The sequence below is a fragment of the Haematobia irritans genome, chromosome 2, assembly GCF_050003625.1.
Source record: "Haematobia irritans isolate KBUSLIRL chromosome 2, ASM5000362v1, whole genome shotgun sequence".
Lineage (NCBI taxonomy): Eukaryota > Metazoa > Arthropoda > Insecta > Diptera > Muscidae > Haematobia > Haematobia irritans.
This window is the reverse complement of record NC_134398.1, coordinates 163,639,035-163,662,641: the sequence shown is the minus strand read 5'-3', so window position 1 is coordinate 163,662,641 and position 23,607 is coordinate 163,639,035. Positions and strand designations below refer to the sequence as shown.

The 23,607-nt window shown below is 30.8% G+C and overlaps 1 protein-coding gene across 1 annotated transcript in view; it reads left to right on the top strand.

Moving 5' to 3' along the window:
* robo2 (roundabout 2) overlaps positions 1-23,032 on the top strand; it is a 130,432-nt gene extending 107,400 nt beyond the window's left edge. Inside the window, exons 10-14 of the mRNA XM_075296779.1 lie at positions 6,786-6,881; positions 7,119-7,365; positions 7,589-7,752; positions 12,638-12,860; positions 20,083-23,032. Coding sequence (XP_075152894.1) covers positions 6,786-6,881; positions 7,119-7,365; positions 7,589-7,752; positions 12,638-12,860; positions 20,083-21,508 — 2,156 coding nt within the window. The 3' untranslated portion in view covers positions 21,509-23,032. The remainder of the gene's footprint in view (positions 1-6,785; positions 6,882-7,118; positions 7,366-7,588; positions 7,753-12,637; positions 12,861-20,082) is intronic.
* Positions 23,033-23,607: the final 575 nt, after the last annotated feature.

Genomic DNA, 23,607 nt, shown 5'->3' with positions numbered 1-23,607 from the left:
TATATATAGCCCTCATATAAACCGATCTCCCGATTTGGCTTGCGGAGCCTCTAAGAGAAGCAAATTTCATCCGATCCGGCTGAAATTTGGTACGTGGTGTTAATATATGGCCTCAAACACTCATGCAAAAATTGCATATAAACCGATCCCCAGATTTGACCTCTGGAGCCCCTTGGAAGAGCAAAATTATCCGATTCGGGTGAAATTTGGTACATGGTGTTAGTATATGGTCTTTAACAACCATGCAAAAATTGGTCCATATCGGTCCATAATTATATATAGCTCCCATATAAACCGATCCCCAGATTTGGCTTGCGGAGCCTCAAAGAGAAGCAAATTTCATCCGATCTGGCTGAAATTTGGTACATGGTGTTAGTATATGGTCTCTAACAACCATGCAAAAATTGGTCCACATCGGTCCATAATTATATACAGCCCTCATATAAACCGATCACCAGATTTGAACTCCGGAGCCTCTTGGAAGACCAAAATTCATCTGATTCAGTTGAAATTTGGTACGTGGTATTAATATATGGCCTCAAATGCCCATGCAAAAAATGGTCGAAATCGGTCCATAATTATATATAGCCCCCATATAAACCGATCACCAGATTTGACCTCCGGAGCTCCTTGGAGGAGCAAAATTCATCCGATTCGGTTGAAATTTAGTACGTGGTGGTTATATATGGCCTCAAATGCCCATATAAAAATTGGTCGAAATCGGTCCATAATTATATATAGCCCCCATATAAACCGATCACCAGATTTGACCTCCGGAGCCCCTTCGAAGAGCAAAATTCAACCAATTCGGTTGAAATTTGGAACGTGATTTTAGTATATGGTATCCAATAACCATGCAGGAATTGGTTCATATCAGTCCATAATTATATATAGCCCCCATATATACCGATCCCGATCGAAATTTGGTACGTGGTGGTAGTAAATGATATTTAACAACCATGCCAAAAGTGGTCCATATCAGTTCATAATCATATATAGCCCCCATATAAACCGATCCCCAGATTTGACCTCCGGTGCCTTTTGGAGAATCCAAATTTATCCGATCTAGTTGAAATTTTGCACGTGGTGGTAGTATATGATATTTAACAACCATGCCAAAAGTGGTCCATATCAGTCCATAATCATATATATCCGCTATATAAACGGATCCCGAGATTTGGTTTTGAAGCTTCTTGGAGGAGCAAATTTCATCCGAGTCAGTTGAAAATTGGTACATTGTGCTAGGATATGGCCGTTATTAACCATACCTAACTTGGTTCATATCGGTCTATATATAGCCCTCAGATAAATCGATCCCCAATCACACAAAAATTGGTCCATATCATGTTCATAATTGTACATAGCTCCCATATAAGCGACCCCCATATTTCAATTCTGGCTCTCTACGTACCGTGCAAAAGTCCATATCGATTCGTTATTATTTGTAGACTTACCCATACATAACTTTTTTGTCTAATATACAGCAGGTATGGACTAACTCACAATTTAGAAAACGATTTAAGATACCACAACCCAAGTAATTCAATTGTGTATGACAGTCTTTCGTAGAAGTTTCCACGCAATCCATGGTGGAGGGTACATAAGATTCGGCCTGGTCGAACTTATGGCCACTTGTTTTTATTTCAACTGGATTTTCTTCTTTAATTTAATTCTTTGTCATTTTATATTACTCAATTTATACTTTGTGTCTATATACCGTGTACTATCTCATATGTTTTTGTGTTTGAGAAAGTCTGTTTACTTATTCTCATAAAGTAGTAGAGGAATGAACACTCGAACTCCTTTTTGCTGCCATATACTCACACCAACTAAATCGTCATGAACGGAGTGCTAACAGTAGCATCATTCAACATCCCATTCACCAAACAAATAAAGCTTAAGCAAATACGCACTTAAGCACATACACAGCGAAACAGACAAATGGTTAGAGACACAAGAACATTAAAGGGGTCCATCATCATATAGCATACATATGCACATGTGTGTGAGAGAGGCAGTGAGTTTTGCATATGTGATTTCCATGCTTTCGGCGGTTCTAGAATCACAACAAGAACAAAAAATGTTCTTGTTAGTAAACATCAGGCTAGCAGCAACTATAAACAGCCATAACTGTATTCTTTTATTCACCCCACCTCCCTCTCTTTTTTTCTCTCATTGACACTATTTTGCTCTATGTCCTTTTTCCTTGGCACACTACAACAAAACAAAATGAAAAAACAAAACAGCGACAGGGTACAAGAAGAAACAAAAACAAATAAAAACTCATCTTCTTCATTTGTTTATTTATAAGTTTTTGTCTGCGAATGTGTGAGTGGCTGTATGTGGAAATCATCATACAAAAATACTGATGTGCCGCCTTCAGACTACTATACGATGAAAATCATCACAATCATCATTGCAAAGTCTCAATGTAATAATGATTGTTGGCCTCATCACCAGTTGACAATGTTGCCATGAAAACAACTCTTGCTGTTCTCTTGTCGAAATATGTACTTGTTCATCGCTCATTTTTACTGTGTGATGAGTAAGACTTTTTCTCGTCATAACTCTCATTGGCCAAAAAACAAAGTGAACAGGTTTTGGTGGTATAAGTTTTTCGTCAACAACAAAGTAAAGTAATTTCTTTGTGTAAATATGCGACTTACTTTTTATTCCTATACGAGGAGTACATATTGAGGTGTAAAGAGATAGAGAGAGAGAACAAATTCCTTTACTGACAATCCTTCTCCCACTCTGTCTCTCTCGCTTCTACTCACACTATTTGAAACGACAAGGAATCATAACACAAAAATGGTTATGCACGACACTAATGCATATTCGCATGTAAAACGAAATACATAATCTCTGATACCTATGCTCATGGACATCATACAGCTATACAGAGGTATTGTAATGCTTTTCCACTAGCTTTGTTGTCTTTAGCCATTTATATCTTGCTACTCGACGAGGCTATTGTGAGTATGGTTTGTTTTCCTTCTCATGATTATTGTGTTGTCTAGGTCGTTTTGTGTTGTGCGAACGTTTTATTTTGATTGCGTTGTTAACCCTTTTTCGTTTGAGAGTGGTAACGTTTTTCGACCCATTGTTACCCTACATTATGCCAAATAGTTAAACATTTTCTAGGGTTTAGTTTAATTTGAAGAAACTTATTGAGAGGAGGATTCTCGAGAGGGAGAGAGGGTTAAAGATAATTTAAGAAAATATGGATTTATTCAACAACGGTGTTAATTAATATAATGGTAGATTTATTTATTCTTATTATTATTTTTTTTTTTAAATTTGGAAAATAATTGTGATGGTTTAAAAACAATTTAATTAATCATATAAAATTTAATTGCAATAACTTAATTAGTAAAGAAATAAATTATTGGGTGGATAATGGTCATATTGTGGATTGTTTGCTTCAGGAAGGGTGTTTCTAATATGGATATAACAAGGAAATCTGTTCATCCATATATGATACCCTTACAATTATTCACTTCTTACTCACCTACCAGTCATACTTTGTTTTGTTCTTCTTTGCAACGTGCTAAAGGACTATTCGCACGAAGAGACACAATCACTGAATAGAACAAACATATCTACATGAACAATACACTTCTCCACAACACACAGGTATTTTTCTGTCTGAAAACTCATTCGAATAAGCTTACCTAGGCAATGGATTTTACGGTTTGTTTTTATTTAAATTGCATACAAATTGCAGCACGTAGTAGCAGTTGACAGTAAATGTTACGTGTAAACAATGACACAAGGCAAATCATATGGGCGCTAGAGAACCTCCCAAGAAAATGCATTCTTCCAATCACACATCTTATCAAAACAAATACTCAACTGAAGGAGCAGATAAAAAAAAAAAATATGAGGGAGACCGCATGTAATCCCTCTGGGCTAGGTACAGAGGAAATATAACTTGTGTTTGCATTCCAGTAGTTAAAGGTTGTAAGATTTTGATATTCCTTTTGAGTATGAGAGGTAAGCAGAATGTATTTCCATTTACAAAAATATAAACAGTTTTGTGGTGTGCATATCCGTATCCTGTATAGAACTGGATTTTACTGCGGCTAAACTCATGTTTACGTTAGGTTGTCTTTATGCATTTGTATACTTTACCCCACCCAAAATACCTACAAGGCTGTGATGTAAGAATGGCCTTTTATGCTGAAAATACATGACAGAGCCTACACACATTATAAACATGGATGACACTTTGTGTGTTTTCATCTGAAATAATTGTTGTTTATTCTTGTGACGTAATAAGACATCCTTGACAGAAGTTGTATGCACAGGTATATGTCAACCAAGAGACAGGGCTTGTAGAAAATTAAGACAACAAAATATAAAGCATAATAAAGATCTTCATTATTTTTTTTTTACAAAAATGTAAAAGCATCACAATCATTGCTAGATGCATTTTGTTATATACCTAGGCTTAACCCCCTAAAATTATGCTAGAAAATCTTGTAAAGTCATATGCACTTATGAGTGCCTTTATTGTATGCAACATTTTTTTTTTTTTTTTTGCAAAATAACCTTCTCATCTAAAAGTTAAGAAAGTAAAGTAAAGCAACGCCAAGATAAGGCTTCACATCTGAAAAGTTACCCATACCACATGATGTTGCACATATAGAAGATCTTCAGAAAATTGTCTCGTTTATTATTACCATCGTCATTGTCTTGGTTGTTTCTTTGGGATTTCATGTGAGTTATCTTTAGTTTTTCTTTTTGATAAATTGAGCATTTGTTTTTGTAAACTTTGACTTGAGTTGTTTAAAGTTGAACACTATTTAAAATACGTGATTTAATTGTTTTGATTCATGTTTAAAGGAAAATAAAACTTCTTTGATTAAGAAAAACTTTTCAGACAATTTGTAGACTGATTTTTATTTATTTGTACATAATGTAAATATTTTAAGATGTATTATTTATTTAGTCATTATGGTTGTGGCAAATGCTGCAAATTATGCTGTCACATTTTAAACTAAATTTATACTAAAATTACAAGTAAAATTAATGTTTATATTAAAATTATTATTAAAAACAAAAATACAACTACAATTAAAATTAAAACAAGTATATACGGCCGTAAATTCGGCCAGGCCGAATCTTATGTACCCTTCACCATGGATTCCGTACAAACTTCTACGAAAGACTGTCATCCACAATCCAATTACTTGGGTTGTGGTATATTAAAACTTCTTAACATTGTTTTCTAAATTGTGAGTTAGTCCATACGTGGTATATATTAGACAAAAAAGTTATGTATAGGTAAATCTACAAATAATTTTTGTGTGATTGCCGATCGATTTATCTGAGGACTATATGTAACTATAGACCTAGTTAGGCATGGTTGGTTACGGCCATATACTATCACAATGTACCAAATTTCAACTGACACGGGTGAAATTTGCTCCTCCAAGAGGCTCCAAAAGTGGTCCATATCAGTCATTATGGACTGATATGGACCACTTTTGGCTTGGTTGTTAAATATCATATACTACCACCACGTACCAAATTTCAACCAGATCGGGTGAATTTTGCTTCTCCAAAAGGCACCAGAGGCCAAATCTGGGGATCGGTTTATATGGGGGCTATATATAATTATGGGCTGATATGAACCAATTCCTGCATGGTTGTTGGATACCATATACTAACATCACGTACCAAATTTCAACCGAATCAGATGAATTTTGCTCTTCCAAGGGGCTCCGGCGGTCAAATCTGGGGATCGGTTTATATGGAGCCTATATATAACAATTGACCGATTTCGACCAATATTTTCATGGGTGTTTCAGGCCATATATTAACACCACCTGCCAAATTTCAACTGAATCAAATGAATTTTGGTCTTTCAAGAGGCTCCGGAGGTCAAATCGGGGGATCGGTTTATATAGGGGCTATATGTAATTATGAACCGATGTGGACCAATTTTTGCATGGTTGTTAGAGACCATATACTAACACCATGCACCAAATTTCAGCCGAATTGGATGAAATTTGCTTCTCTTAGAGCAATCGCAAACCATATTTGGGGGTCCGTTTATATGGGGGCTATACGTACAAGTGGACCGATATGGCCCATTTGCAATACCATCCGACCTACATAAATAACAACTACTTGTGCCAAGTTTCAAGTCGATAGCTTGTTTCGTTCGGAAGTTAACATAGCGTGATTTCAACAGACGGACGGACATTTTTGTACCAACATTTCTTTTAACTCTGGCATTATTTAACTTCCAATTTGTAATTTTGTGAATTTTTGATCAAAATTTGATATTCTAGTTTGACTGCAGATTACTTAGGTGTACCACAAGTTTTCCAGAAAAGTATATATTTATAGAATAGCGTTATGATGTTTTGAATGCAACACACTTAATTTCATAGAATTCGGTCAAAATTTTAAGACGTAAGAATTTTTTTCTTGTTGTATCTTAAAAGATACAGTGCGCATTTAAGGGTTAACATTAAAATTAAAAGTAAAAAATAAAATTAAAATAAAATCAAGTTAATATAAATGATAAAAGTTAGTAAATAAAATTGAATCAAATTAAGTTAAATTAAATGAATGATGCGTAATTAAAATAAGAGTCACACAAAGTTGCTAGTTTTGGACAGACATTATTACAAATTTATACAAATGCCTTTAAATAATTTTCTTTCCTTTTTTGCTAACATCTATAAATGCTTTGTAATGACATGACCAAAACTTCCGCTATCTATTTGAATCAATATAAAAATTTACCATAACATCTAATATTCTTTCAGCACCCAATGAAGCTCCATTTGGTATGGAGGCAATATTGCTGAATTCTTCGGCAGTATTCCTTAAATGGAAACAACCCACACTTAAGGCTCAACATGGTAAGTACAAAAGGATATAAACACCAGAAACTTAACGCACATATGTTTCAAAAAAGGGATAAAAAGGGACTTGAAGGAAATATCATCATATGAAATATTTGCCAAAGAACCTAAAGTCCTTTCATACACTAATCTCTTTTTAAAAGGCTACCTTTATATATAACTTATGCGTTTTTTTTTGTTTGTTTGCCATCTTCTATTTTTCGGTATCCTTTCATATTTTTTGCACCTCATTAGGCGTATTGTTGTACTACCACATTGTTGTGCGAGGAATTGATACGGCCCATAATTTTTCACGTATCCTTACCAATGTCACAATTGATGCTGCCTCCCCAACTTTGGTATTGGCCAATTTAACCGAAGGTGTAATGTATACAGTGAGTGTGGCAGCTGGTAATAATGCTGGCATAGGTCCCTATTGTTCACCGGCTACATTGAGATTGGATCCCATTACCAAGAGATTAGATCCTTTCATAAATCAACGGTAAGTTAAAAAGAGTCTATGGCTTAAAGTATTTAAATAAATTTACATATCCGTTTCCGGTTGAAATCTATTTGAAAGCTTACCACCACCATCATCAGTATTACTATGGTGTCAACGGATATGTATTTTCATAAATATGATGATGCATGAGAATTTATACTATGTGTATATGTTAATATATTTGTGTGTGTCTATATTCTTTTTTTTAAATTTTTTTCTATAGTTATCCCATAAATCAAGATCATGTCGATGATGTGTTAACTCAACCATGGTTTATTATATTATTGGGTGCCATATTGGCCATAATGATGTTATCCTTTGGTGCTATGGTGTTTGTCAAGCGTAAACATATGATGATGAAACAATCAGCTTTAAATACTATCAGAGGTAAGTGCAAATAACCAAGTTAGAAAAAAAGTGTAAAACAATTTCAAAGCATATCCGCTTAGTTAAAAGCTTCATAAATCTCAAAGTCATTTTAATTCTCTTCAGTTTTGTTGTGAGTTGGAAAACTCTTTAAGTTTGAAGGATTTTGCCATTTTTTTTGTTATCATTTTGTTGTAATTTTTATTAAGTTTATGGCAAAGGGAAGGAAACTGCAGAAGTGCTGTACGTTGGTATTTTATGGTTTGATGAGGATGCTGTTAACTCAGCATTATTTTGCAATTTTCCAGAAGCGTTGTTGTATAGACGAGTTAACGAGTCTTGGTGTTTTGTTGCCGTTGTCTGCTTTCATTGAGAATGAGGGTTGAAATAAAAACAACGACAATACACTCATACACTTATACATTCATGTATACGTATATATCCCTCAAGCTTGGTTAAAACGCTTGTGTACGATTGTTAACCAAGTAGGTGTAAAATAAAAATTTTACCCATCACCATTTGTATCCTTTCAACGTTTGCTTTTTTCTCATTTTCAAAGTTTACTTTTGCAATGGGAAAACTTGAAACGTACATCTGATTCCTATGGAGCTATTTTTGATGTAGCCAGCTTTAATAAATTATAATTCGTATGTAGAAGAATATTTTGTCCCTATTTATGCTACAAAACAAGGTTTAGTAAAATTTGATATCTGGTGGGAGAAAAGATATTTTTTGATTTAAATAAATAATGCACATTCTAGGGTTAACCATAATAAAAAAAAAATAGAAATATTAAAACATAATTTTATTGAATTAAAAACTGATATAGTATATAGTATAAGCCCAAATTTAGTCATCTCACCTCGCAAGACTAATTTGTTTTCAATTTTAATTAATTTTGACTCATTAATCTTTGGTTTAGCTTGGATAATTTAATGTAACGTGTGTTTTTATTTTATTTTATTTTTTTATTTTTATTTTAGTTTAGTATATTTTATTTTAGTTTATTATATTATATTATATTTTATTTTAATTTAATACTTAAAACTTTATTTATTTATATTATATTATATTATTCTATTTTATTTTAATTAACTAAAAAGTTAAATAATTTTGACTTATTTATCTTTGGTTTAGCTTGTATAATTTAATGTAACGTGTGTTTTAATTTATTTTTTTTATTTTAGTTTATTATATTATATTATACTTTATTTTTTTATTTTATCTTAGTTCATTTTATTTTATTTTAATTTAATACTTAACACTTTATTTAATTTCATTTAAAACTCACATAAAAAATTATAAAAATATGTTATTACTTTATTTTATTTTATTTTATTTTATATTATATTATTTTATTCTATTTTATTTAATTTTATTTTATTTCATTTAATTTAATTTTAGTTTATTTTATTTTATTTTAATCTATTTTATTTTATTCTATTTTATTTAATTTTATTTTATTTCATTTATTTTAATTTTAGTTTATTTTATTTTATTTTATTTTATTTTATATTATATTATATTATATTATTTTATTCTATTATATTTTACTTTATTTTATTTTATTTTATTTTATTTTATTTTAATTAACTAAATAGTTAATTAATTTTGACTTATTAATCTTTGGTTTATGTTGTATAATTTAATGTAACGTGTGTTTTTTATTTTTATTTTAGTTTATTATATTATACATTATTTTATTTTATCTTATTTCATTTTATTTATTTTATTTTATTTTATTTAATTTTATTTTATTTTATTTTATTTAATTTCTTTCATTTCATTATACCATGCGCCATACTGTGGAACAGGGTATTATAAGTTAGTGCATATGTTTGCAACACCCAGAAGGAGACGAGATAGACACATGGCGTCTTTGGCAAAATGCTTAGGGTGGGCTCCTGAGTCGATAATCAAAGTCTAGGTCGCAGTTTTAGTCCAATCGACTTAAAATTTGGCACAAGTATGTGTTTTGGCTCAGAATAGAACCCTACTGATTTTGGAAGAAATCGGTTCAGATGTAGATATGGCTCCCATATATATCTTTCGCCCGATATGGACTTATATGGCCCCAGAAGCTAGAGTTTTACCCTAATTTGCTTAAAATTTTGCACAAGAAGAACAATTGGTACTATAGTCAAGTGTGCCAAATTTTATGAAATTGGTTCAGATTTAGATATAGCTCCGATATATATCGTTCGCCCGATTTACACTCATATGACCACAGTGGCCAATCTTTTACTCCGATTTACTTGAAATTTTGCACAGGAAGCAAAATTAGCCTTCCAACTGTCTGCACCAAATTTGGTTGAAATCGGTTCAGATTTAGATATAGCTCTCATATATAGCTTTCGCTCCATTTACACTCATATGAACAGAGGCTAATTATACCCTTCACCACTACTGTGGTACAGGGTATAATAAGTTTGTGCATTTGTATGTAACGCCAAGAAGGAGTAATCATAGACCAACCTTTTAGTATACGGATCGGCTTAGAATTAAATTCTGAGTCGATTTAGCGATGTCCGTCTGTCTGTCTGTCCGTCTGTCTGTCCGTCTGTCTTTTGATGTATTTTTGTGTGCAAAGTACAGCTCGCAGTTTTAGTCCGATTGTCCTAAAATTTGGTATAGGGTCCTGTTTCGGCTCAAAGACGATCCCTATTGATTTTGGAAAAAATCGGTTCAGATTTAGATATAGCTGCCATATATATTTTTCACCGATCTGGTCATAATTGGCGTGTATATCAACCTATCTTCCTCAAATTCCGTACATCCGAATATTTTATGAGTCTCGAAAAACTTGCAAAATATCAGCAAAATCGGTTCAGATTTCGATATAGCTCCCATATATAGCTTTCGCCCGATTTACACTCATTTGCCCACAGACGCCAATTTTTTGCTCCGATTTAGTTGAAATTTTGCATAGGGAGTAGAATTAGCGTTGTAACTATGCGTGCCAAATTTGCTTGAAATCGGTTTAGATTTGGATATATCTCCCATATAAAGCTTTCGCCCGATTTACACTCATATGACCAGAGAGGCCAATTTTTAACTCCGATTTAGTTGAAATTTCGCACAAGGAGTAGAATTGGCATTGTAGCTATGCGTGCCAAATTTGGTTGAAATCGGTCCAGATTTAGATATAGCTCCCATATATATGTTTTTCTGATTTCGACAAAAATGGTCAAAATACCAACATTTTCCTTGTAAAATCGCCCCTGCTTAGTCGAAAAGTTGTAAAAATTACTCTAATTTTCTTCAACTTCTAATACATATATATCGAGCGATAAATCATAAATAAACTTTTTCGAAGTTTCCTTAAAATTGCTTCAGATTTAAACGTTTCCCATATTTTTTTTTACTAACATTGTGTTCCACCCTAATGCATTATCCGACTTAAATTTTGAGTCTATAGATTTTGTATCAAATTCTGTCCAAATCGAGTGATATTTATATGTACGTATTTGGGACAAACCTTTATATATAGCACCTAACACATTTGACGGATATGATATGGTATCGAAAATTTAGGCATACAAAGTGGTGCAGGGTATAATATAGTCGGTCCCGCCCGACTTTAGACTTTCATTACTCGTTTTATTTTATGATATTTTATTTTATTTTATTTTATTTTATTTTATTCTATTTTATTTTATTTTATTCTTTTTTATTTTACTTTATTTTATTTTATATTATATTATCTTATTTTATTTTATTTTATATTATTTTATTTTATTTTATTTTATTTTTTTTATGTTATGTTATTTAATTTAATTTTATTTCATTTCATTTTATTTTATTTTATTTTATTTTATTTTATTTTATTTTATTTTATTTTATTTTATATTATATTATATTATTTAATTTAATTTTATTTATTTTATTTTACTTTACTTTACTTTACTTTATTTTACTTTATTTTATTTTATTTTATTTTATTTTATTTTATTTTATTTTATTTTATCTTGTTTTATCTTATTTTATTATATTATATTTTATTTTATTTTATTTTATTTTATTTTATTTTAGTTTATTTTATTTTATCTTATTTTATTTTATTTTATCTTATTTTATTTTATTTTATTTTACTTTATTTTTATTTTATTTTACTTTATTTTAATTTAATACTTAAAACTTTATGTAATTTCATTTAAAACTCACATAAAGTACAACCCACTTAATCAGCGATTCTATTGTGTGACAAATCACTTTGTTTCCAAGCATTTATGTCTGGGTTAGCAATCAGTGCTTTTCTTTATAGACGTCTAAAAAAAATAACGCAATTTACCAAGGATATTTTTAATCTCTCTTTTACTAACATTTTCATTTCTGGTTTTCTATCGTGACGTTTAGTGCTGGTTTTTTGGGTTAGTCTCAACTCAACAGACATAAATTGAAATTTTAATTTTCAACAAGCTCAAATAGAGATTATATGGCTGAAGATAAAATTTTATTATCAGAAGTTGTTTTTTTTCTGTTCGTGTGAGAATAGTTTTCATAGCCTCTCGGTTATTTTGCTTTATCTCTTTGCCCTATGTTTCCACTCTGTTTTGTTATGTCATGTTAATTAACTAAATAGTTAACATGACCATTACAAGAGAACATTTAGTATCGAGGAGCGGGTAAAATTTTTGCGTAGTTTGTGGCGTTCATGTGTAAGAGTGTTTAAATTTCGTATCACCGAAAAAATGACAATATGTTTTATAGCAGATGAAATATTTTTTAATCTCATTCGATTTCAGTTTTGTGTAAGAGAGGATTTTTTTTTCGTTTTTGAAAATATTCTATTTTTTGTGCAATGCTTACCAATTTTATTTTTGTCAATATAGTTTTTGTTGCAATAAAACGATAATTTTTTGTAAACCTTTCGTTTTTTAATGGTTTCCTTTTCTTTCTATTTTAGGTACCCACCCCAATGACGTTTTGAAAATGCCAAGTTTATCACGTAATGGCAATGGTTATTGGTTGGATGCTTCCACGGGTGGCATGGTCTGGCGTACTCAGCCAAGTGGTGATACCCTCGATATGCAAAAGGATCAAATTGATGACTATGCACCGGTATGTCTGACCAACAATACGGCCAATGGAGCAAATAATACCAGTGAACGTGGCAATGGACAACAAAGGTATGTAGTCAACGTTGTCAAATATCGTAGCATGTGTATTTGTGTTTTTTCTTCTATTCTCTCTTGTGTGAGTGTCTGTTTGTGTTATGCACAGAGAGACAAGAGGCATTATTTGTATTGCAATGCAGTGCATACTTTTAGGATTGTTTTTTAACTCTTCAGATTTTTCCCAATTTTTAGTGTGAATCCTTGTTTATTCATTCATTTTATTTAATCTCTATCAAAAGAGTGCTAAAAATCGTTAAATGTTTAATTAGAAACAAACATTTATTTTTATGCTTGTGCATGTCTAAAATGCTGCTGGTAAAATAAAGCTATAAAAATATTTCAACCAACAATTTTTCTAGTTGCATGGCATTCTTTTCCAATGCAAATGAAAAGAAGTTGAAAATTTCCCAAATATTCCATGTGAACAATTGAAACGTTATATTGGTGTTTTTGGTTGAAACTAAATTGGAATGTTGACAGATTCATTTAATTGAGTCTTGTTGTATAGCTTAATTTTATTAAAATTCAAATTTAATATGGGAAAAATATTTTAGAGCTGCTTTTTGCATAAAAATAATAAAAATTTAATGTAATAATCTGTATTTAATTTATTAAAATTTAAAATCTTTTTTAACGCATGGACCAACATGCGTATAATAAACTACAATTGATAACATGGGTGCGTATGAGTAACATTAATAGATTTAGTTTGCCATATAGTGTATCCGATTCCTAAAGCCAAATTCGCTATAAGTGATATTCATTTCGGTAATTTAAATATTTTGGGAAGGCCTACTCCTCCACGAAGTTGTCATCTACTTGTAATATTTCTGCTCGAAATAAGCTATACTCTGCTCCATACAATGGAGAAATGTTTCGAAATTAAATCAATGAATTACATAAATACAATGCAAATTTACGTTATTCTAATGATTTTTTCTTCTAAATAACGAAATATTTCATACGATTAAGGAACAATTTTTTATATCAAGGAATAAATTTCACTGGCTTATTTTGATGTTTTTTTTGCGCGTATCTGTAGCAAGTCTAATGGTAATAAGTGAAAAAAAGTTTCTAACTTGCCGGATTTGTAAAATGGACAGGATGTGCTTGGCGCTTGGTAGATTTAAATAGATGAAAACCGGGTTATCTTATATTTCTTGTAATTGGTTTTTACGTGATGGCTATATGATTTAAATACCTAAGGAGTCCTTCACGGTTATTTTTAATTAAGAAAATCCAGGGCGTTAATTGGATATTGATAATAAATATCGCATTTTATTTCAATCTCAGTGTAAATGTGAACATTCAAATACTATTTTTAATTTGTCTGTAAAACTATCAATGAAGTAGTAGGATGGGATATTTACAAGTATTATGTTATGTATCGTGCCAACATGCTGTTTGCAGATCTATATTTCTATCAAACGTTTTTGGAAACTACTACCAGTTTTTCACGGTTTCAAAATTATTTAAAAACTCGTGTACTCCTATGTAATATTTAGTGTTAATTTTAATTTATATATAGGATACCCTGCGTATGATTGATAGTAATTAGCGACCGTATAGCGTACAGCGAGGCGTATAAGTATTCTTAATTAACTGAAACCTTTTAGCTTATAGCTCAATCAGCCACTAGGTACCATATTTATGTTTACATATACAAGAGAACGGCTTAGTTATTTTAATTTCCATTTATCTGTAAAAATAATGGTCCTCACCATTAACTGAAGATTTACCCGATAAATATCATTTAACAATTCCGCAAAAAAATTGAGTTCAATATTAAGTCAGTGGTATTGCTTTTCAACCACATACCAAACTATGTTTTACTATGTTTATCCTACGAATGAAATTATTATGAAAAACTTCATTTATAATAAAGGATTTAATTAATAAAATTTTATGTACAATTCATTGACAATAATTACCCAACAATTTGTGATATCGGGCAAGCAAAAAAAAAATTGACTTTTGGGGAAAAAACACAGTTATGGGCAAATGATTGAAATTTAAAACAGAGGCGTGTAATATTGTAGAAAGGGGCAATTGGAGGGAGGAAATAAGGAAATAATTTCCTTTAATAATTTGTTATATAAAAAAATATTTTTTTAATTTTCTTTAAGATTTGTTATATTCAAGGTTTCTATTTTTTTTATTCCTCCTCAACCCACCACTTCCTTGCTAATATATTTATATCAATAATTGCACACAAAAAGAAATGATACAAACACACAGTCATTAAAGTGTGCCCTGGGTAGTATTTATAGTGGCTTCATAACTAATTAAAATAACATAAATATTTAAATAATATCCGTTGTGTATTAAGCAAACGAAATTACCTTCGAAAGCAGTGCAACGATTTCCTGTAATGGCCAATATGGAAATCAATAAACATCAAAGTCATTACTGACAGATTTAAATGCAATTGCACAAAAATTGATTATTTCTCAAATTTTTTTGTTGAACAAAATTACAAAAATATAAAGATTAAACTTCAATTAAAATCATTTAGAATTCATATTATTTCACCTCTTTACTAATAACAATAGTAAATAGAATATATGTATTAAAATATCTATATAAATAGATTATATTGTTTGGTGTATTATTTATAGTGATTTATATCATTATTATATATTTTCATTTTCAACAATAGCCTAAGGCTTATCCTAACCTCTATTGTAGTGGAGAACAATAAACCATTTTGCTATAATATATTTTTGTAAAATTTTATAATCTATATTGAAAGTGTATGGTATAACAATCAATAAAAAACACAGACATATTTACATATTTATGAATGGGAAATGGACAATTTAATAAAAGATTTTAAACAAAATTACTTATTAATTTCATAATCCATGGCCATGGGAAATATAAATTAATATAAATAATATTTGTTATCAATATATTCTAGTTTTATTAATGCAACCTTTAGCTTCTAAAAAAAAATAAATTGTTAAAGTAACCCGATCTATTGAATTAAATAGTAATACAATTAGCTAATTAATATAGAAAAAAAGTATTAGTAAATAAATGGGATTGGTAAAAGCATTATTATTATTTACATGCACATTGATAGATGAACATTTATACGTAAAATGCTATTTTTGTGTTACAGTCATGTCCTATCATAGGCTATTAGTATAACGTATACGCTCACTTGGTATAGCTAATCATATTACTCATACATCCGTTAGTCCAACATATTAATTTCAATCATGCTTTTTAATTTATTAATTTTTATACCCTCCACCATAGGGGGGTATATTAACTTTGTCATTCCGTTTGCAACACATCGAAATATTGCTCTAAGACCTCATAAATTATATTCTCGGTTGTGGTGAACTTCTACACCCAAAAACAGGGGCTCTAATGCCAACTGAACTTCATTTTAGTTCATGAAGATTAGTTGATTTTAGTTAAATTTTGCACAATATGAGTAAATGATCCTTATTTGAATAATTTTTTGCTAACTTTAATGATGTGAACTAACAATAAGAAAAAAAAGTTGTATACAACTATAGTGCACAATTTTACTAAAAAATAAAATAGTTCATATTTTCCTATAATGACAGAAGTTTGCTAAAATTGAGTTCATAAGTCTCTCAAATGAATAAATGTTACTAAAATTGTAAATGTCTTGAACTTCGTACAGCACTAAAGACATTTTAACAATTCTTAAATCCAAATTTTTCTTTCAACATATGAAATTTTCTTAAATTACAGCAAAAAAAAAATAATTATTTTTAATAATTTTTCTTCAATTTGACCAAAAGTATTAACTTATTTGTAACATGTTGCAATTAGAAAACTATTTTAGTTAACATTTTCTAAAATAAACCTACATTTTCTTCCACGGTGGGTTCACTTTTTTTTTTGGGTGTAAGCATGTCCGTCTGTTGAAATCACGCTAACTTCCGAACGAAACAAGCTATCGACTTGAAACTTAGCATAAGTAGTTGCTATTGATGTAGGTCGGACGGTATTGCAAATGGGCCTTATCGGACCACTTTTACGTATAGCCCCCATATAAACCCTCCCTAAATTTGGCTTGCGGATCCTCTTGGAGGAGCAAAACTCATCCGATCCGGTTGAAATTTGGTACGTAGTGTACGTATAGGGTCTCTAACAACCATGCAAAACTTGGTCCCTATCGGTCCATAATTATATATAGCCCCCATATAAGCCGATCCTTAGATTTGACTTCCGGAGCCTCTTGGAGGAGAAAAATTCATCCGATCCGGTTGGAATTTGGTACGTTGTATATGGTACCTAACAACCATGCGAAAATTGGGCCATATCGGTCCATACTCTTGGAGCCTCTTGGAGGAGCAAAATTCATCAGATCCGGTTAAAATTTGGTGCATTGCGCTAGTACATGGCCGCTAACAATCATGCAAAAATTGTTCCATATCGGTCTAAATTTCTATAGATAATTTTGTCAATGTTTTATTTCTATAGATAATTTTGTCAAAATTGTATTTCTATAAAAATTTTTTTTAAATTTTATTTCTATAGATAATTTTGTCAAAATTTTATTTCTATAAAAATTTTCTCCAAATTTTATTTCTATAAGAAATTTTGTCAAAATTTTATTCCTATAGAAAATTTTGTCAAAATTTTATTTCTATAGATAATTTTGTCAAAATGTTATTTCTATACGAAATTTTTTCAAAATTTTATTTCTACAGAAAATGTCAAAATTTTATTTCTATAGAAAAGGTTGTCACAATTTTGTCAAAATTTTATTACTCCACAAAATTTTGTCAAAATTTTATTTCTATAGAACATTTTGTCAAAATGTTATTTCTAAAATTGTATTTTCTCAAAATTTGATTTCTGTAGATAATTTTGTCAAAATTTTATTTCTGTAAGAAATTTTGTCAAAATTTTACTTCTATAGAAAATTTTGTTAAAGTTTTACTTCTATAGAAAATTTTGTCAAAATTTTATTTCTATAAAAAATTTTTGTCAAAATTTTATTTCTGCAGAAAATGTCAAAATTTTATTTCTATAGAAAATTTTGTCAAAATTTTATTACTATAGAAAATATTGTCAAAATTTTATTTATATAGCAAATGTTGTCAAAATGTTATTTCTATAGAAAATTTTGTCAAACTGAATTATATACGTAGTTTACCGGCCTTTTTTTGTTTAATATATACCCCGTATGGACTAACTTACAATTTAGAAGATGGCGTTAAGAAGTTTTAAGATATCTTGCCATCGGCAGGTGTTACCGCAACCCAGGTAATTCGATTGTGGATGACAGTCGTTAGTAGTAGTTTCTACGCAATCCATGGTGGATGGTATATAAGATTCGGCCTGGCCGAACTTATAGCCGTATATACTTGTTTTGTTTATAATTACCTCTTCTAAATAAATCCTATTTAAGAGAGCTTTTCAAATACTCAAATTTGTGAGAAAAAATACAATTTGCAATTTTCCTAGGCATAAATTAAAAACTTAAATTTCATAAGACGGATAAAAATTCTTGGCAGTAAGTTTGGTTGAATCAGCCCCACCACAGTAGTGCAATGGTTAGCATGCCCGCCTTGCATACAAAGGATCATGGGTTCAATCCCAGTTTCAACCCAACACTATTCAAAAAGTTTTTCATTAATGGATTATTACTGCTCTGTAATGCTAGTGACATGTTTGAGTGTTTCAAAGGTTCTCTATGTGGTTTTACCGCAATGTGGAACTTTGTACGGACTCGGATTTTTGGGACCTTATTATAGTAAACTCCAATATGAAAACATGCCATGTATAGAATATATTATAGAATCTTGTCTATGGGGTTAAAAACAACATTTGCTATCTTATTGAAATTACGTATACGCTCCAAAAGCAAGTCAATTCATGTTACTTATACAACTCATAGGTTAGGTTAGGTTAGGTTAGGTGGCAGCCCGATGTATCAGGCTCACTTAGACTATTCAGTCCATTGTGATACCACATTGGTGAACCCATAGGTATTTGTCTTACGTTTAATTATCATAAATTGTGCCACATTACAAAATCTTAGACTAATATGTTATACTGTCAAATAAAACTGTTGATTTTTCAATGAGATATCCTTCATTATGAGGCTTATTTGAAGACCAGAAAATAAATTAGTTTGTGCATCAAAGATAAAGAAATTTATATTACTCATAGATCTATAGTTGTATGAGTAATATAAATTTCACTACTTAGGCTATTATAATAGGCTTAGTAATGTTAGTAATACTAATTTAAAAACACAATTTTTTTTTTATTTTTTATATTTGACAAAAAAATAGTGTTTTTGCAAAATAAATAATTTATATTTTAAGTATTAATGTTCCACATATGATATAGATATGAAATTTAAACCGAGACTATGTTGATAGTACATTAAATTGCGATAGTTAAGTTCATTCGTTCGTCGAATTAAATTATTGGTTGGTTTATATTCTATAACCAAATATTAAAACTTTTGACAAATACAATTTCCATCATATATATTTAAACATATTAGATTTGTATATACTTTCAATGGACTTGATCTGATATGAAACCAAATCGTAACTTTGATTTAATAAAAAATTCACGAACAGGTTTTGATATTTCTAACAAAAGCATTTGGTTTTATTAACATGATATAAGCCTATTAGTATAACGTATACGCTCACTTGGCATACCTAATCATATTACTCATACATTCCCTTGTCCAACTTATTAACGACAATCACACTTTTTAAATCCTATTTTAATATAAAAAATTACCCCTTCTAACATAATCCTATTAAAGAGATTTTTTTTTGGTGCGATTTTTATTGTAAAAAGCTTTCCAAATCCTTGAGTTTGTGAACAAAAACAATTTTTGGAATTTGTCGCTTAGCACTACTAATAGGTTATTATTTTGAAAAATTAATAAACCCTAAATAAAATCAATTTAGAATTTTATTAGAAAATTGTTTGCAAATATAATCACCTTTTTTACGTAAAGCGCACAAAAAAAAAACATATACGAAACCAACAATAAATGTGGTAAATAAAACCATAAATGCTAGCCCGTAAAACCATATAAAATAAGCAGCTTAAAGGCTATAACCATAAATTGTCACGCAAACCGAGAGTAGAATAAAAACAAAAGGCATAACTACCGATATTTTCATTTTTCGCTTGAAAAATTAAATCCTCCATTTTGGAATAAAACAAAAATTCATATTTTTTCCTCTTAATTCCATCCTTTTTTTTACAGATATGTTGGTGAATATTCCAATATACCAACTGACTATGCTGAGGTAACTAGCTTTGGGAAAAATGGTAGTGAATATAGTATGGGCCGTAAGAATGCTTCATCACCCGCACCATATGCTACATCGTCCATTGTCCAGCAGCAGCAACAACAACAATCTCAGCCTCGTTATCAAACACGACCAGGTTTCAATGTACAACAACAACAGCAGCAGCAACAACAAATGGGTGGCAATCAGCAACAGCAAAGACCTATGCATCCTCTCTTTCTTCAACAACAACAGCAGCATCAGAATCAGCAACAACCTCAAAGCTCCAACAATATCTACCAGCAAATGTCCACCACCAGTGAGATATATCCCTCACAAATGAATAGCAATCGATCGGCCTATTCAGACCAATACTACTATCCCAAGGAAAAGATTCATATTACAGAGAATAAACTGAGTAATTGTCATACTTATGATACGGCCAATCAACACCAGCAATCCCCTTTGGGTTTTGCCAATATTGGAACCCTCAGACGTAGTGGGAATAATCAGCATAGCAACCGGTTCAAAATTATCAATACTCAACCTCAAAACTATCAATTGCATTTGGCCGATGGTCATCATCAGAAACAACAACAAGTTAAAATGAATTCCTTGAATAATAATCAAAATAGTGGCAATACTAACGGCGATTACAATACCCAGGATATGATAACGAAAAATCTTATGGATTTGGATGCAGGATCTTTTTGTTATAATGGTATGGCCGATTCTGGTTGTGGAGGTTCTCCCTCACCCATGGCTATGCTTATGTCTCATGACGATGATCAGGCTGAAGAGCAGGCTTTGTATCATACCGCTGATGGGGATAATGAAAGTGATATGGAACGTTTGTATGTTAAGGTTGATGAAAATCCTCAACAGCAACAACAACAACAGTTGATATCACTAACACCATCTAGCCATGGCCAACCGTCTCAGCATCAGCCACAACATCTGCATCAGACAAATCAAGAAAATCCCAACAATCAAATGCCCTACAACAATTGGCGTTCACATAATTCCTCAACACGTTCAACAGGATCCTCATCCTATCAACATCGCCAACCTAATCTTATGGCCCATACAGGCAGTAATAGCACCAACACCAACACCACCACCTCCACCAACCCCATTCTTAGTTCTTCCAATATCAATGCCAGCAACAACACATCTTCTGTGCCCGGCAATAGTTCCTTACTGGATACAAACCAAGCTCCATCGCCTCAAATGCATCATCTACATCCTTTGCATCAACAACAGCCTAGCAGTGATTCTGAAATGATTTATGCTCCTGGCAGTAGTATGGCCAGTGAACGTAGTCTATTAAGTAACTCGGGTAGTTCTACATGTGGTGGTAATGGCAGTGCTTTGGGAATGGCTACATCACACAATGTGTGACCTTCGGAAAGAAATGGAGCAAACGAGCAGCAGCAACAACAAGTAGAGCAACATAATACAATAGCAATAAAATCAAGTCCACCATCACAATCTATGAAAGCAATGGCTCCTAAAGCAACTACCAATATAACATCAGCATTATCAAGACATCAAGAAGATTATTATGCTCGTGAGGTGAAAGAGTTATTGGATTGGTGTGAACGTTTCAATAATGGATCCTTGGATAGTTTTGAATAGATTTTGTATAATAAACAAAGTGAAAAAGTAATAGGGATGAGGAGAAAGAGGGTGGATGGCAAAAATTTATCGCTCATATACTTTGGGAGTTAAAAAGAAAAAACATGGTTGAATTATTTTTTATAAAAATTGGGAGTAATCGTAAATTTTAAATAGATAGCAGGGTCTAAAACATAAATTATTAATCGCATAATAGCTGATTTCAAAAAAAAAAAACAAAAAAAAATTGGAAAGATTTTATTGCAAATTTTTGCTCAAGTTATACCGCATGGTGTCAGAAGCTATACACACTTTGTGATACATATTACCATTTTGGGAATTTAAAATTTAATTTTGTTCGAAAAGAACGATTTCAATTTTCGTAAAATATCGAGTGTGCCGTTTTCATTGCCATCATAACGTATGGTGAATATTTTTGGAATCAACCATAAACCATTCATCATACGATCTAATGGACAATATATTAATATAACTAATACGACACCATAAACGCTCATTTTAAGAAACTAAATTATATCAAATTTATCAGGAATTTTCAAAGCTTCTCTAAGTGGTTTCACTGCAATGTGGAACGCCGTTCGGACTCGGTTATAAAAAGGAGGTCCCTTGTCATTGAGCTTAACATGGAATCGGGCAGCACTCAGTGATGAGAGAGAAGTTGTGGTGTTACAATGGACTGAATAGTCTAAGTGAGCCGATACATCGGGCTAACCTAACCTAAGCCAATCAGGAATTTTTGAAGAAGAAAATTTTTAAAAATTAGATAACTAATTTCCGCGATTACTTATGAAATAATCAAAAATTATTTGGATTTTTTTAAATATGTTTTTTTTTTTTAATTTTTAGATGTCTTTGATTTTGATTTGATTTTTTTATGCAAATTAAAATTTTAGTTTTTTTTACTGATTATTTATAGTCAATTCAGTAAAATCAGAATCTACTTTTATGAGCTATAAATAATGTTAAGTCCACAATGAGCTTAATAATCAATTTTTGTCGGTGGTAGTAGAAATATAATCCAACCTCCTTTTTTTTGTGCTCAAGTTTTAGGAAATTAGAGTTTTCCAATTTCTTCCATTAGTAAATGAGCGATAAAAATGAACCTGGATTTTCTTTATGCAGTTCTAATATCTTATTTTTATGCCTAAGTTAAAGACTGATTTAAATCTTTGGGTTTTATTTTATTTTTATTTTTTATATTTAACTTTGCTTCCATTACAACCAAAACATTATTATATTTTATTTTTTAATTTTTCAATCATTTTAAATATTTTTGTTTTTTTTTTTTTGTAATTAGAAAAACTTTTACCCTAGATAACAATATTTTTTTTTTCGACAAAGAACAAAACACAAATTGAGACACAAACTCCCAGTTATAAATAACAAATAACCAATTCGATCATGTATAATATAAAATCAATTTTATTTTATTTTGTGCTTTACTTTAATGATGTTAAACCCGACTAAGGGCTTTCGGAAATTCTAGAATTAATCGACATACTACAATTACTGCCGTTCATCATACGCATTCGAGTTAAATGTTTTAGTATAATTCATAGATCATGTTACCTCAAATTGTTATATACGAAATCTCTTTTTGTATTAAATTACAATAACACAGTGTACTCCAGAGATCACAAAACATATAAATGGCGAATTCGTTCCTAGTATAATCAGAATTTTGCAATTTTTGACATCACATAAGTTTTGGCCAAATGAAAAGAGCAAGTCGTAAACGTTATACTCATTATGATAGAAATTGCAATTTCTGGGGTTTAAAATCAAGTTTGGTATGAAAACCGATTAAAAAACTCAAAAAAAAAAAAAAAATAAATAAATAAAATATCGGTTGGTGAACTCCT